A 12713-nucleotide genomic window follows, 5' to 3' on the forward strand; every position below is an offset into this window, starting at 1 on the left:
CATCTGCCCCAATCTCCAGTCCGCTCTCACCGAACCCGAAACCGTCGATATCCTAATCAAAAAAGAAATAGATGCAAACTTCATGATCGGCCCCTTTTCCGTTACCCCCTTCAACATTTTCCGAGTTAACCCCATCGGCATAGCTACCAGGAAATTTTCAGGTAAAAAACGCCTCATAAGTGATTTATCATCACCACACAATTCCCCGTTCCCGAGCATTAACAGCCTCATTCCGCTCGAAGAATTTTCCCTCCACTACCACGACATTGACCAAGCCATTAAGCTGATCAAAATTGCGGGTCGTGGCGCTTGGCTGGCCAAAGTCGACATCACCTCTGCCTTTAAAGTAATGCCCATCCACTCAGACTTTTGGCATTTATTCGGCATCTGCTGGCAGGAAGAATTGTACTTTTCCGTCCACCTCATTTCGGCTGCAGAAGCAGCCCCAAAATTTTCTTTGTGGGCAAAGAGTGGTCTGCCACTAGCATAATTATCCACTGCGACAACGAGGCTACAGTGCACTGCATTAACAAAGGCCGTTCCCATTCACCTGCGCTAATGTCCTTGCTAAGACGCCTGATTTGGATTTCAGCTCGCGAGCAATTCATCATAACTGCAAAACATATTCCCGGGTCCAAAAATCTAATAGCCGACTCTCTCTCTCGCTTTGCCTTCCAGAAATTCAGGACGTTGGCGCCAGAGGCGGACCCGCTCCCAAACCCGGTACCTCCCTATTCCAAGCTGATATTCCCGTAAATCATCCTCTGAAACCTCTCCTCGACGCGTCCTACAATTCGATTCTTCAAGCAGTATCCCCCAGGACCCTACAGTCTTACCTAACAGCATGGGAATGCTTCAAAATTTTTCAATCAGCTTACAACCTGCTGTTCCCCGACTTTTCCCTGCTCTCCATCACCTCTTTCATCTCCCATCTTAATGTCAAAAGCTCCAAATCAGCTCTATTAAAGGTTATCTAAGCGGAATTCAATTTTTCCACATACTTTTATATGGTTGCCCTTCCCCCCAAATAGCCAATTCCCAAACCTCCCTACTCATCAAAGGTATCCAAAAAGCCCATCCCACCCGCCCAGACTCCAGGCAACCCATAACCTTAAGGATTTTGACTGAATGTATTTCCACCCTCCGCAGAGGTTACCATTCCGTCCACACCGCCCGCACGCTCGACGCCATGTTTATCCTGGCTTTTTTCGGCTTTCTCAGATGCTCTGAGCTCGCTATCACATCTAGCTTTAACCCAATCATTCACCCCACCATTTCTGATCTAGCGGTGCTGGACGATGAAACTATCTCTTACTTCATTAAGCGAAGTAAAACAGACCAGTCAAAGAAAGGCCACTTCATTTACACCTTCAACCTCCTATCGCCCATATTACCATACCAAGCCCTCCTAACGTTCCTCCACCTCAGGAAATCACAGGCCAAACTCCCATCCGACCCCCTGTTTACAGACGACTCCAACCGCCCCGTCACTCGCTTCTGGTTCCAAAAGCACCTTAAGTCAGTCCTGCTCCTTTCTGGTACCCCAGCCGAAAACTTTTCCAGCCATTCGTTCCGAATAGGCGCAGCAACCACAGCAGATTCAAGAGCTTGGCCGCTGGTCGTCAGAAGCTTTCAAAAGCTATATTCGATCAGACCGCTCCCACATCAAGGAAGCTCACCAAACACTAGTCGGCCTACCCCTCTAATGATATACATCCCTAAGAACCCAAACTTCAGACCCTCCATAGCCAACCCCCCTTTAACATCACCTATATCCTCCCTCAACGGCCCATCCCCACCCCATTCATTTCAACAGCACTACTTCCAGCCTTGTCCATACTCCCCCACTGCCGCAGCAGTGACTGCTCCCGCAGGAGCCCAGCTGTATTCCTCCACTGCCGCTGCAGTGTCTGCTCCCGCAGGAGCCTTTTCTATATTCCTCCACTGCCGCTGCAGTGACTGCTCCCGCAGGAGCCTATCTGTATTTCCCCTCTGCCGCAGCAGTGACTGATCCCGCAGGAGCCTATCTGTATTTCCCCACTGCCGCAGCAGTGACTGCTCCCGCAGGAGCCTATCTGTATTTCCCCACTGCCGCCACAGTGACTGCTCCCGCAGGAGCTTTTCCTATATTTCTCCACTGCCGCCGCAGTAACTGCTCCCGCAGGAGCCGTTTTTATATTTCTCCACTGCCGCAGCAGTGACTGCTCCCGCAGGAGCCCTATCTGTATTTCCCCACTGCCGCAGCAGTGACTGCTCCCGCAGGAGCCCTATCTGTATTTCCCCACTGCCGCAGCAGTGACTGCTCCCGCAGGAGCCCTATCTGTATTTCCCCACTGCCGCAGCAGTGACTGCTCCCGCAGGAGCCCTATCTGTATTTCCCTCTGGGTCCGGGCTAAATGCCGAGCTCGTACCCTCTCCCCGGTCGAGGGGAGTACCCCGGGCTCGGGAATGATTACCGAGCTCGGAGCCCTGCCCCTGGACAGCACGCCAAATACGCATAAACTTACTCTTGTTATTATTATATGTAAGTGTGAACTCGGGGAAAGCCTGACGGCTCAGTGTGACATGTTTGAGTGTCACAGTTGACTTACTGAATATCAAAAGTTCACAGTTTATAAGCTCAGTTATAAAGCTTTGAAGCAACTGTCAATAAATGGTACAACATCCAGCAAAGTTGACTTCGCCCACAGACCACCACAAACACCCACCCATGAATTCCAGGTTAAGGGAATCACACTGAATACTACACTTAGTTAAAAATACTGAGGGTGGAGGTCAGAATTCCAAGTATTTTTTATATGATAGGCTTCGTGGTCACAGACAGCGACCAGCCCACTTTTAATCAGAGTTATTAACAAAACCACATTTACATCACGGTAATTTAATATCATGCTTTGACCACCTACACACTAAAGAGGGGGCATTAAATGACCACACGACAGATTTTTAGTCTACATAACGTGAAATTGTGTAGTCTGGGTCTCACCGCGAGGAAGAACAAGAACTTGTCTCTCATTGAAGAGAATAATATGACAGCTTTTAGACTTGTTTGTGGTATGATTTCGCAAAGCTTACCTCAAGTGATATTAGCTGATGCTCAGAAGCCTCGTGTAGGACAAAATTAGCCCCGAATCACTTTAAAAGCCGGTTTTACAGCAGAACATGAGCTTTTCGTAGAATTAAACACTTTATAAATTACTTACCTTTTTTATCCGTTCCTGAATCATTGTTTGGAAGTCTTGAGCCACCAGAAGGGTGATTCCCAAAATGAGCAAATGAGCGCACACGATCCCGGTTGCGTAAATGGCACAAGATCTTCTAGTCATTTTTGATGTTTTAAATTGGCTAATCTGTAGGAAAAAAAAACAATAATAACACTATTCTTTCTTTCTCTCTCGTTCTGAACTTCTACTGGAGAACCTCGCGGTATGTCTCCGTTTATTTTTTTTTCTTTTAGTCTCAAAGGCAGAAAGGTTTTCCCTCTTCTATCATCGGGAAGTCCGCGTTCACGACCCCAATGATGCTGAGATAAGAGACTACCAGCTTCTCCTCCTCCCTGACTATTGCATTCAAATGAGCCAGTCATGCCTGAGAAACACAGTTTCAACAAGAAGAACTACTCACCGTGATCTACACGCTGCAGCACGTCCCCTGCTGTGTTTCGGTGAGCTTCGGAAGCGAAGATGATTCGCGATTGCCTCTCCTGTGCGGAGCCAATCGAACTCTCTGATGGCCACGAATCGCAAGTATAGGTCTCTGCAGCTAAGTAATGGGAGTTACCAAATCGGGGCGTTTTTAGACCATGTGTCCTGATTGGCTGACGTCATAGTGATGGTAGGTTTAGGGGTGGGGTTAGGTAAGGGGGATAATTTTGTTTGTATGATTGAGAAACTCCCAGCAGTTTGAAAACACCCACAAATTCAGAAACGCCCTCTTTTACTCTGCAGAGACCTCAATCTCACGAATCGTGCGTCTTCTGCCTAGGTCGTGCCCACGCAGAGGCGGCGCTTGGGGGGGGTCGGACTGCCCCCCAAGGGCGTGTCTAGTGCATTTTAAATGGGGGGACCAGTCTGGGGCACTGCCTTAAAAGAGGGTGGCCGGGGGTGGGGGGATACATGATGTTAATAGGCCTATATTATATAGGCTATTAATTGCACAGTGTGCGATTCATTGGTCCTCACAGAACTTTGTGAGATCGAGTGACAGCTTTATTAGTTATGAGCACTCTTTGCGAGCTTTCTAAGCAATCCATTTAAAATGTACAACTTTGTTTTTTGCCCACACACACGTTGCAAAGTTTTGGGAATGACATCTGCATATTTATGCGTGATTCGCTCTCAAAGTAGCAGCATATTGATAGCAATAGAAGGGACAAAATATGTGAAAATGTGCATTAAGAGAGCACCCCCACTTATTTCAGAAGCAGCCTTAGTGATTATTTCTGGAACCTGGTTGATATGCTTCTATAGCTAACTATATACAAAAACAACAAAATACAAATGTACTACATAAAATAATTTAATAAATGCATATTTACAATTTAAGCACTTAACTAAAATATGTATTAATAAAATTAATAACTAGAGAAGGCCAACTATATTCAGCTTGCTTCCATTTAGTGAGAAAAGCCTACTCTTCACTTGAATTAGAAAAAAAAGCTTTTCTGGTCTTCAGCGAGGATAACGTTTGAGCATACTCACAATATCTGAGTGAGACCCGAGCCAATTCATAAAAGAACAATGTAGATTTAAAAGCACACGTCCAGTTTTGTGCGAGTGAAGGAAATCCGCTTGCGAGTGGAGAGATTCGTGCTCGCGCATTACATGATCGCGTAACATTATGCGCTCTCGACATTTGTTATTTAGATCACGCTAAATGCCTAAAATGAATAAAGAAGAGAAGAAAGCGGCCCTAGGCAGCTGCCTACACATGCCAAGGTACGCCAGATCAGATGCAGTTAGAAATTAACTAAAAACAAGCCTATCGCAAGACATCTGGTAGGGGGGGCACCTGGGGTGACCAGCCAAATTTCAGGGGGGGCCGGTGCCACCCCTGGCCACCACGTAGACACGCCCCTGCTGCCCCCACTGCGGAGATATGAGTCTCCGGCTCCGTGTGGCCATCGTCCAAGGCGATGAACTCGCCCAACTAGCTCTGCCGCGCTCTTCCTCTGCAGCCTCTTTCGAGACAAGGAGGAAAGTGCCGCGAGTTTCTGATGCAGATCTGTCAGGATCAGGTGACGAGCCCGCGCCGGCTCAGTGCCCACGTGCTCCTCACCCCCCTGCTGCAGGTCCCCTTCCAGTGCACTTCATGACCGCTGATCTCCGCCCCTCCCCCGGTGTGTGTTCGTATCGGCCATGTGATCAGGAGAAAGAATGTTACGACAGATGCATCGAGCACGGGCTGGGCAGCCGTATGGGATGGCAGTCCAGTCTTCGGGACATGGTCAGAAACGGAGAAGTCATGGAACATAAACTGTCTGGAGCTCCGTGCTGTACACCTAGCGCTCGAGTGCTTTCTCCCAGACATTCTTCACCGTCACGTTCTCATCAGGACGGACAACATGACAGTGGAAGCGTTTATAAATCACCAAGGCGGTGTGAGCTCGCGACCACTGCTGCAGCTGGCGAGAGACCTCCTTCTGTGGGCATATCGACACATCCTCTCCATCCGTGCAGTACATGTCCCCGGACGCCTGAACTACGGCGCGGATTTACTGTCGAGGGGCGGAGTAATCCACGGGGAGTGGAGATTACACCCTCTGACAGTCAAAATGATTTGGAGTGTATTCGGCAGGGCGGAGGTGGATCTCTTCGCATCAGCGGAGAACACTCACTGCCCGCTGTTTTATTCACTGACACACTCTCCCCTGGGAGTGGATGCACTAGCTCACAGCTGGCCGAAAGTACGCAAGTATGCCTTTCATCCAGTGAAACTTCTGCCTCGCGTGCTTTGCAAAGTCAGAGAGGAAAAGGAATCTGTTCTGTTAGTGGCACCGAAATGGCCCAATCAGCCGTGGTTCCCAGAACTGGTGGAGATGCTGGTAGCCCCCCTGTGGACTATCCCACTGAAGAGAGACCTCCTCTCAAATGGCATGTCTATTCAGGACATAGGCCGAAACTCCAAAACTCATTTTACAATGCTTTGAAACATCTGAGAAAATATCTTTCTCCAGTTATTTTGAACTAATAGAAAAGTTGTTTTTTTGATCTGAACATTATGATATCAGATGTGTTTCCAAACGGTCTGTAATTTAATAGCAGCTTGAACAGTCTGGGCCTGGACACCACCTTTTTTATGGGGGGCGGGGGGGGGGGGGGGGGGCGTTTATACTTACTTCACTACATTCTAAAAGCATAATATTATATTTTAACTCCACATTTCATAAAAACATATAATTCCTTGCCACCTCCTCTTGAGACTCAAGAGTGATGTCAGATTTGTAAACAAGCTGTTTGTTTTCAATGAGCTGGTTAAATTCACCAGTTACACTGAACGATTCGTTCGCAAATTGTACAGTAATTTCTAAACTACTTAAAATACAAATTTAATTTGTTTGCACATTTGAATTATCAGTAATTTACAGTATATTTTATAAGTTTCATATTTTAATAGTGTATAAAAAGAAAAAGCTGGCTAGAATAAATAATTAACATGGTTCATTGACTTTTACTGTAAAATTACTACTTTTACTGGAGTTATAATTTATTAGGGTATCTCAAGTACTTGACTTGTGTATTTCGTCCAACACTGATCACACAGACACACTAATTAGTAAAAAGGTGGTATTGTGAGAAACAGAAAGTTGTTATTAGGGATGCACCCCACCATCTTGAGCTTCTCTATGTTCTCCTCCAGCAGCTGAATTTGGCTTTGCAGGAAATCAGTCTGCTCCCTTTTAGCAGTGATCTGTTTCTGCATTCCCAGAGCAATCTTAAGACCTGAAATACATATAAAACAGTCAACCGTGGTAAGTACCACGAATAAAACTCTCTGAAAAATAATTAGTCACTGTCCTGTCAGAAAAAGGAATATTATGTTCAGTGAGGTGTCGCCCTATCTGTGAAATGCTTGACATTCAAACTGAATGAACTCAGGTTGTTATGTTAGCTGCATCACGTTCACAAGAGAATAACTTGAACTATACTGTTAATGCATTGTCTGCTTTTCAAAAAACACTTTGTCCAGTGAACCAATGAACTGAAACTTACGTCATATGAGACCATTTTCCCATTCAGTCCCTCTCACAATTGAATAGGACAAAATGAAACAATGGAGGGTTACAGAGGTCAGACCTAAGAAATCATAGCTACATTATGTAACGGCACAAAGCGAGAACAAGTGTTCTTTAACAATGTCTCAGTACACTGAAGACAAACAGCTGAGAACATTGTAGAAATGTTCAAATGCTATACTTTATACAGATTAAGTGATGGAAAAGTACATAGTGGAATAACAGCAGGAGTGCATGGACAAGATCTATAATCTCAGTACGCTGTCTTCCTGCCATTATCCAGAACGCAGAACAACAAAACGATGGCCACACACTGGCTCTCTGTAAAGAACGTAAATGAATCCAGTAACGTAAGGTGTGGTCTTCCGTCCTTTATTTTATATACACTTGGCCTAGTTCTGGTTTTTCCTGAGGTAACACTGCAGACGGTGTAAAAACATCCTTATTTTAAATATCAGCAGTGCTATGAATGGTACGGATGCCTATATTTGTATTTGAGTGTAATTAGGACTTTCCTGAAATTTTTTCTCAAAGCTTTGATCTCAGGGGCCAGTCCTGTGAGGTTACTGAGGGCGAATCTGAGTGCTCAGCTTAAAGAATTGATCATTTAAAATGTGTGTGTTTGTACAGTACCATGCCCATCAGCTTCCTCCAGTGTTCTCAAGGAACTGTTGGCCTGGTCCAGCTCAGCCCGTACGGTCCTCAGCTGGGTCTTGAGTTTCAGGTTCTCTCGTTCCAGCTCACAAGTCTTACTGCCGAGCAGCTCTTTCAATGCTTCATTGATGAGCAAAAAACGGCTACATTCTCTGAAGAACCAGTTGTTTTCAAATGGTGGGTCACAGTCTGTTAAAAAGGGTTTACAGATATCTAGAAAAAGGCAGATAAAAGCAATTAAAGGAATAATTCACCCAAAAATTAAAATTTGCGGAAAATTTACTCAACCTTCGGTCATCCACGATGTAGATGAGTTTTTTTTATTTTTCACCTCTGCAGTGAATGGGTGTCGTCAGAATGAGAAACAAACAGCTGATAAAAATATCACAATAATCCAGAAGAAATCCACAACTCCAGGGAATCAATCAACATCGAATGAAGTAAAAAGCTGCGTGCTTAGAAAAAATAAAAATCCAAAAGTTTTTATCCTCAAACTGTTGCTTTCAGCTAAAATACAAATCCTTTGTCCATATTATTGTTTTCTCCAGTAAAAAAAGTCATCATGTCTGACTCAGTCTTCCAAAATAGTTCTAAATAAATGCAGTGTTTCACTTCACAAGACATTATTGATGGACTGGATTACTTATTGTGATTCTTTTTTTATCAGTAGTTTGGACTCTTATTCTGACGGCACCCATTCACTGCAGAGGATCCATTGATGAGCAAGTAATGTAAAGCTAAATCTCTCCAAATCTGTTCCGATAAAGAAAGGCACTCATCTACATCTTGTATGAGTAAATTTACAGCTTTTTTCACAAAAAATCCTTCAATATAATTGTGCATAGTTACGAAGATGCAAAAAAAAAAAAAGCCATTAAGCTATTAAAGCTATTAAATCATCAGCTATTAAAAGGGAGGAGAAATCACTTTTGTATATAGTATTAAGCTCATGGTGATATTTATCATTTAATTTTATTTTAAGGAGCTATTTGTTTACTTTTGTAGGATAGGCAACTTTGCTACTTTGTTCGGTAGGCGTCTTCATCTCAAATGAAAGCAAAACCACTGCTATAAATAATGTGAGAACAGATGATGTCGCCTTATGTCAACAGTCATGTGTCAAGTTAATAATTAAGAACATTTATCAATGGTGTTGAAACAGTGATTCCTCTTTGCATCATTCTGAACAATCACAATGAATGTGCTAAATCCTGTAATACACAATGCAATTGCACTTATTCCTGTTCAAGTCTGAGGCTGATACAGGCTGTGCTGACCTGCCTCTCTCTTGGCTTGATAAAGCTGATCTCAAATCAATTCTATCTGACTGTGCAGACTCTGTTCTGTCTCTGCCAACAGATCAAAAGTGTCTTATACTCAACAAGGGTGCAGTTTTTAAAATCAAAAATACAGTAAACACAGAAATATTATTACAATTTAAAATAACTGATTTCTATTTTAATACATTTTAAAATGTCATTTATTTCTGTGATGGCCACTACTCGAGTCTGCAGGGTCACATGATCCTTGAGAAATCATTCTAATATGCTGATTTCTGCTCAAGAAACTTTTTATTTCTAATTTTACAAGAAACTCATTATCAGTGTTGAAAATGCTGTTTAAAATTTTTGTGGCAACCGTTTTTCCCCCGGGATTCTATAATGACTAGAAAGTTCAAATGAACATCACTTATTTGAAATAGAAATATTTTGTAACATTATAAATGTCATATTGTCACTTTTGATCATTTCAGTGTTGAATGGTAGTGTACACTTGTCAACAGGAGATTCTACTACGGCATCTGTAATAAAAACTTCTGCTTTGGTGTGATGCCGCCAATGTATATCAGTATAAGGTTAAATACCTCTGATAAAGACCACTGACTAGCACATTTACTGTTCATAACATTTCCTAATGCTGAAAGGTTTTTTTTTGGCCCAATAGTGTCCCCAAGTGGAACTGCAAAAATAAAGACTGACCCCTCCTCTGCCTGTCATTGGTCAGTCAAATAGATAAGCCTGTCCTAATCTCAGCTATTGCTTGAACTAAAGTTGAGATGTCTTTGGGCTAGTCTAGATGCACAAACAAACTAATCAATGTTTTGTTAGTGTCACAGAGACACAGTGTTAAAATAGAAAATTCCTGTTGACATGTCTGTAAGAGTTCTTATAACCCCCCCCCCAAAAAAAACCCTGAAAAGAAAAAGCAAACATAACAAACTTGTCTTAAACACTGCTGTTTATTACTGTAAGTTGGCAGAGCTGTGTTTGTAATTGGGCTGAGAGATCCCTTCCTCTCACGGCCTTCTTGGCCTGGGACTGGGATTGAGCCAGCTCCTCTTCCACTGACCTGAACCAGCAGCCAACTCAGTTACATTGCAACAAACCCTGCTCTCTTTGTAGAGTACAGCCACATTGAGCATATGAAGGCTATCAAGCATACCAGATGCATCAGTCAGACAGTGCTAATGTGAAACATCTATCATCACAGCATCCAAGTTCTCCAGTTTTTGTGTTTTGTGTCTCATTACCTTGTTGTTGACTCCAGCTCATTTATCTTTCTCTGGGGTAAACAGGATAAACTTTCAGCCGGTTTTCTAACTTAAACATGAAACAGAACCATTTTAATCAAAAAGTGACAGAATGAAAATTATTTATTTGGGAGGATATATATATATGAGAACTTACTGTAACTAAAGAGGGAAGTCTGTAGGCACCAAAATTTCTCAGTCAATATTGCCACCTTCTGGTCATGACTGGTAATGAGCTGTAACAGAACATAAAAGAAAGTTGAGAGACGCAAGACCCAACACTCTGGATGAGCTTAAGGCCGCTATCGAAGCATCCTGGGCCTCCATAACACCTCAGCAGTGCCACAGGCTGATTGCCTCCATGCCACGCCGCATTGAAGCAGTCATTTCTGCAAAAGGATTCCCGACCAAGTATTGAGTGCATAACTGAACATAATTATTTGAAGGTTGACTTTTTTTGTATTAAAAACACTTTTCTTTTATTGGTCGGATGAAATATGCTAATTTTTTGAGATAGGAATTTTGGGTTTTCATGAGCTGTATGCCAAAATCATCAATATTAAAACAATAAAAGGCTTGAACTACTTCAGTTGTGTTGTAATGAATCTAAAATATATGAAAGCCTAATGTTTATCAGTACATTACAGAAAATAATGAACTTTATCACAATATGCTAATTTTTTTAAAAGGACCTGTATAATGTGATGGGATGGATCACTCACAGTAACCTTAAAACCAAGTTCCCCAGAGAGACAAATACAAAGGGTCGGTTCCATCTATATTATGTGCTATACTTTGACAATAGTGTGTTCTTTTGTATGGTGTGTGTACACTGCTTTTCTACTGTGTTTGTACTTTTGTGATGTTCTAATAAAACATGATCAAACTAATCATCATTTTTACTCTTATTCTAGGTTGATAGCAGCTGTAGGTAAAATACAATATAGAAATCCACTAAATCTGTAGATCTAATAAATAAATAAAAGACAAATGTTTTGATTTCTTAGCATATTTGTTAATTATCCATAGTAAATTTATTAAACTTAATTTCCACTTGTAGGAACTACTCACTGTACGATCTGAATATTATTACATATTATTTACAGATAAATATGTGCAACCAGATTAACTTGCCAACTCACACAGTAGCTTTGTTCTGGAGAAGTAGCTCGCCGAAACCCTTCCGGTGGACAGCAGGTGGTTGCCAGAAAGCATCCTGTACAAGCGGGATATTCGCTTTAGCTACAAATTAAATTGGAAGTACAACCAGTTTTAAATTGAAGGTACATTTATTTTGTTTGCATTTGCAGCAAGATTTGGCCAAAGCTAGCTAACTTGCTTGCTAATTTGCAAACAGGCGCAATGAAGCCACCATCATCACCATAGCGACCACAGAGCTCGTAAAACGTCACTTCCTATGGCTTTCCATTCATACAGGCAAAGGGACTTTAATATGTCTTTTTTCTTTGTAGGACTACTTAAAATGTTTCTATTGTCTTCCTTGTGTTTTTGTCATCCACTGTCATTTCATTGTTATGGATGTTCAAGTGTATTATTATTTGTTATTTGATTGTTCAATTGCAATAAAAAAAAAAAAAAAACAGGCAAAGGGACTTTGATACAGGCCATGATTGTGTTTAATCATAACATAATTATATAAAATAATCCAGTGGGCCTTTACCACATGCACCAGAAACATGCGATATCTGTCACAATAATCAATGTCGCAAAATCCTTCAATTAAATGTAAAAATGTTAATAAAAAAGGTAAGAAACATTCTAATTGGTTAAGTGTAAGTTGCCTTGCCTAAAAAAATATATGAACAAATATATAATAAACAAGCATGAATTATCTTATAATATACAGTGAAAACATATCATATATAAATATTTTAATATATATTTAAAGGCAATAATTTAGTTGAAAGAAAGTGTAAGTTGCCGTGCCACACACATTAAAAAAATATATGGAAAAATATTTAAATAAATAAATAAATAAAGAACCATTAATTATAATATAACCTTCAGTACAACGTTATATTATATTCAGTCTAAATATTTAAATATATATGTATAATTATGTTTAAAAACATGATATATTCTAATATAGTATAATATTAACGTTATATTATTTAATGACACAGCAATGCTAAAATATAGACACATAAATGTTATAGTTTTTTATTTTTTTACAAATTCATGTTTTTTTATTTTGTGTTATCTTATACTGCACTTTTGTCAACATTTGTTGTATTTTTATGTGCTATAGAAACACGTGTATAGACAATAATATAA

General features: G+C 41.4%; 2 protein-coding genes across 8 annotated transcripts in view; both read right to left on the reverse strand.

The window, feature by feature from the left end:
* LOC306871437 (uncharacterized protein) overlaps nt 1-4262 on the reverse strand; it is a 67960-nt gene extending 63698 nt beyond the window's left edge. For 6 of the 7 annotated variants that reach the window (XM_079419375.1, XM_079419373.1, XM_079419370.1 and 3 more), the window contains exons 1-2: nt 3625-3758; nt 3204-3350 (exon numbers count right to left, since the gene is read on the reverse strand). In XM_079419375.1, coding sequence (XP_079275501.1) covers nt 3204-3326 — 123 coding nt within the window. In that variant the 5' untranslated portion in view covers nt 3327-3350; nt 3625-3758. Of the gene's footprint in view, nt 1-3203; nt 3351-3624 lie in introns of all 7 variants that reach the window. The other variant, XM_079419376.1, reaches the window with a different exon arrangement.
* A 242-nt stretch (nt 4263-4504) lies between these two features.
* Nucleotides 4505-11809, reverse strand: LOC306871439 (coiled-coil domain-containing protein 158-like). Its single transcript, XM_079419378.1, has 5 exons — nt 11561-11809; nt 10576-10654; nt 10419-10488; nt 7868-8101; nt 4505-6941 (listed from the first exon to the last, which is right to left on the reverse strand). The coding sequence occupies exons 3-5, from the start codon at nt 10438-10440 to the stop codon at nt 6772-6774; spliced, it is 426 nt and encodes a 141-aa protein (XP_079275504.1). The 5' UTR covers nt 10441-10488; nt 10576-10654; nt 11561-11809; the 3' UTR covers nt 4505-6771.
* Between the last annotated feature and the right edge of the window lie 904 nt (nt 11810-12713).

This window comes from Barbus barbus (assembly GCF_936440315.1).
Source record: "Barbus barbus genome assembly, chromosome: 6".
NCBI lineage: Eukaryota > Metazoa > Chordata > Actinopteri > Cypriniformes > Cyprinidae > Barbus > Barbus barbus.

Coding starts and splice junctions, on each gene's coding strand:
- LOC306871439 (XM_079419378.1), bottom strand. CDS start 10,440: ATGAGCTGGAGTCAACAACAAG. Junction 8,102..10,418: donor GAGCTGGAGTCAACAACAAG/GTAATGAGACAC, acceptor GCCTTTTTCTAG/ATATCTGTAAACCCTTTTTA. Junction 6,942..7,867: donor GGAGGAAGCTGATGGGCATG/GTACTGTACAAA, acceptor TATGTATTTCAG/GTCTTAAGATTGCTCTGGGA.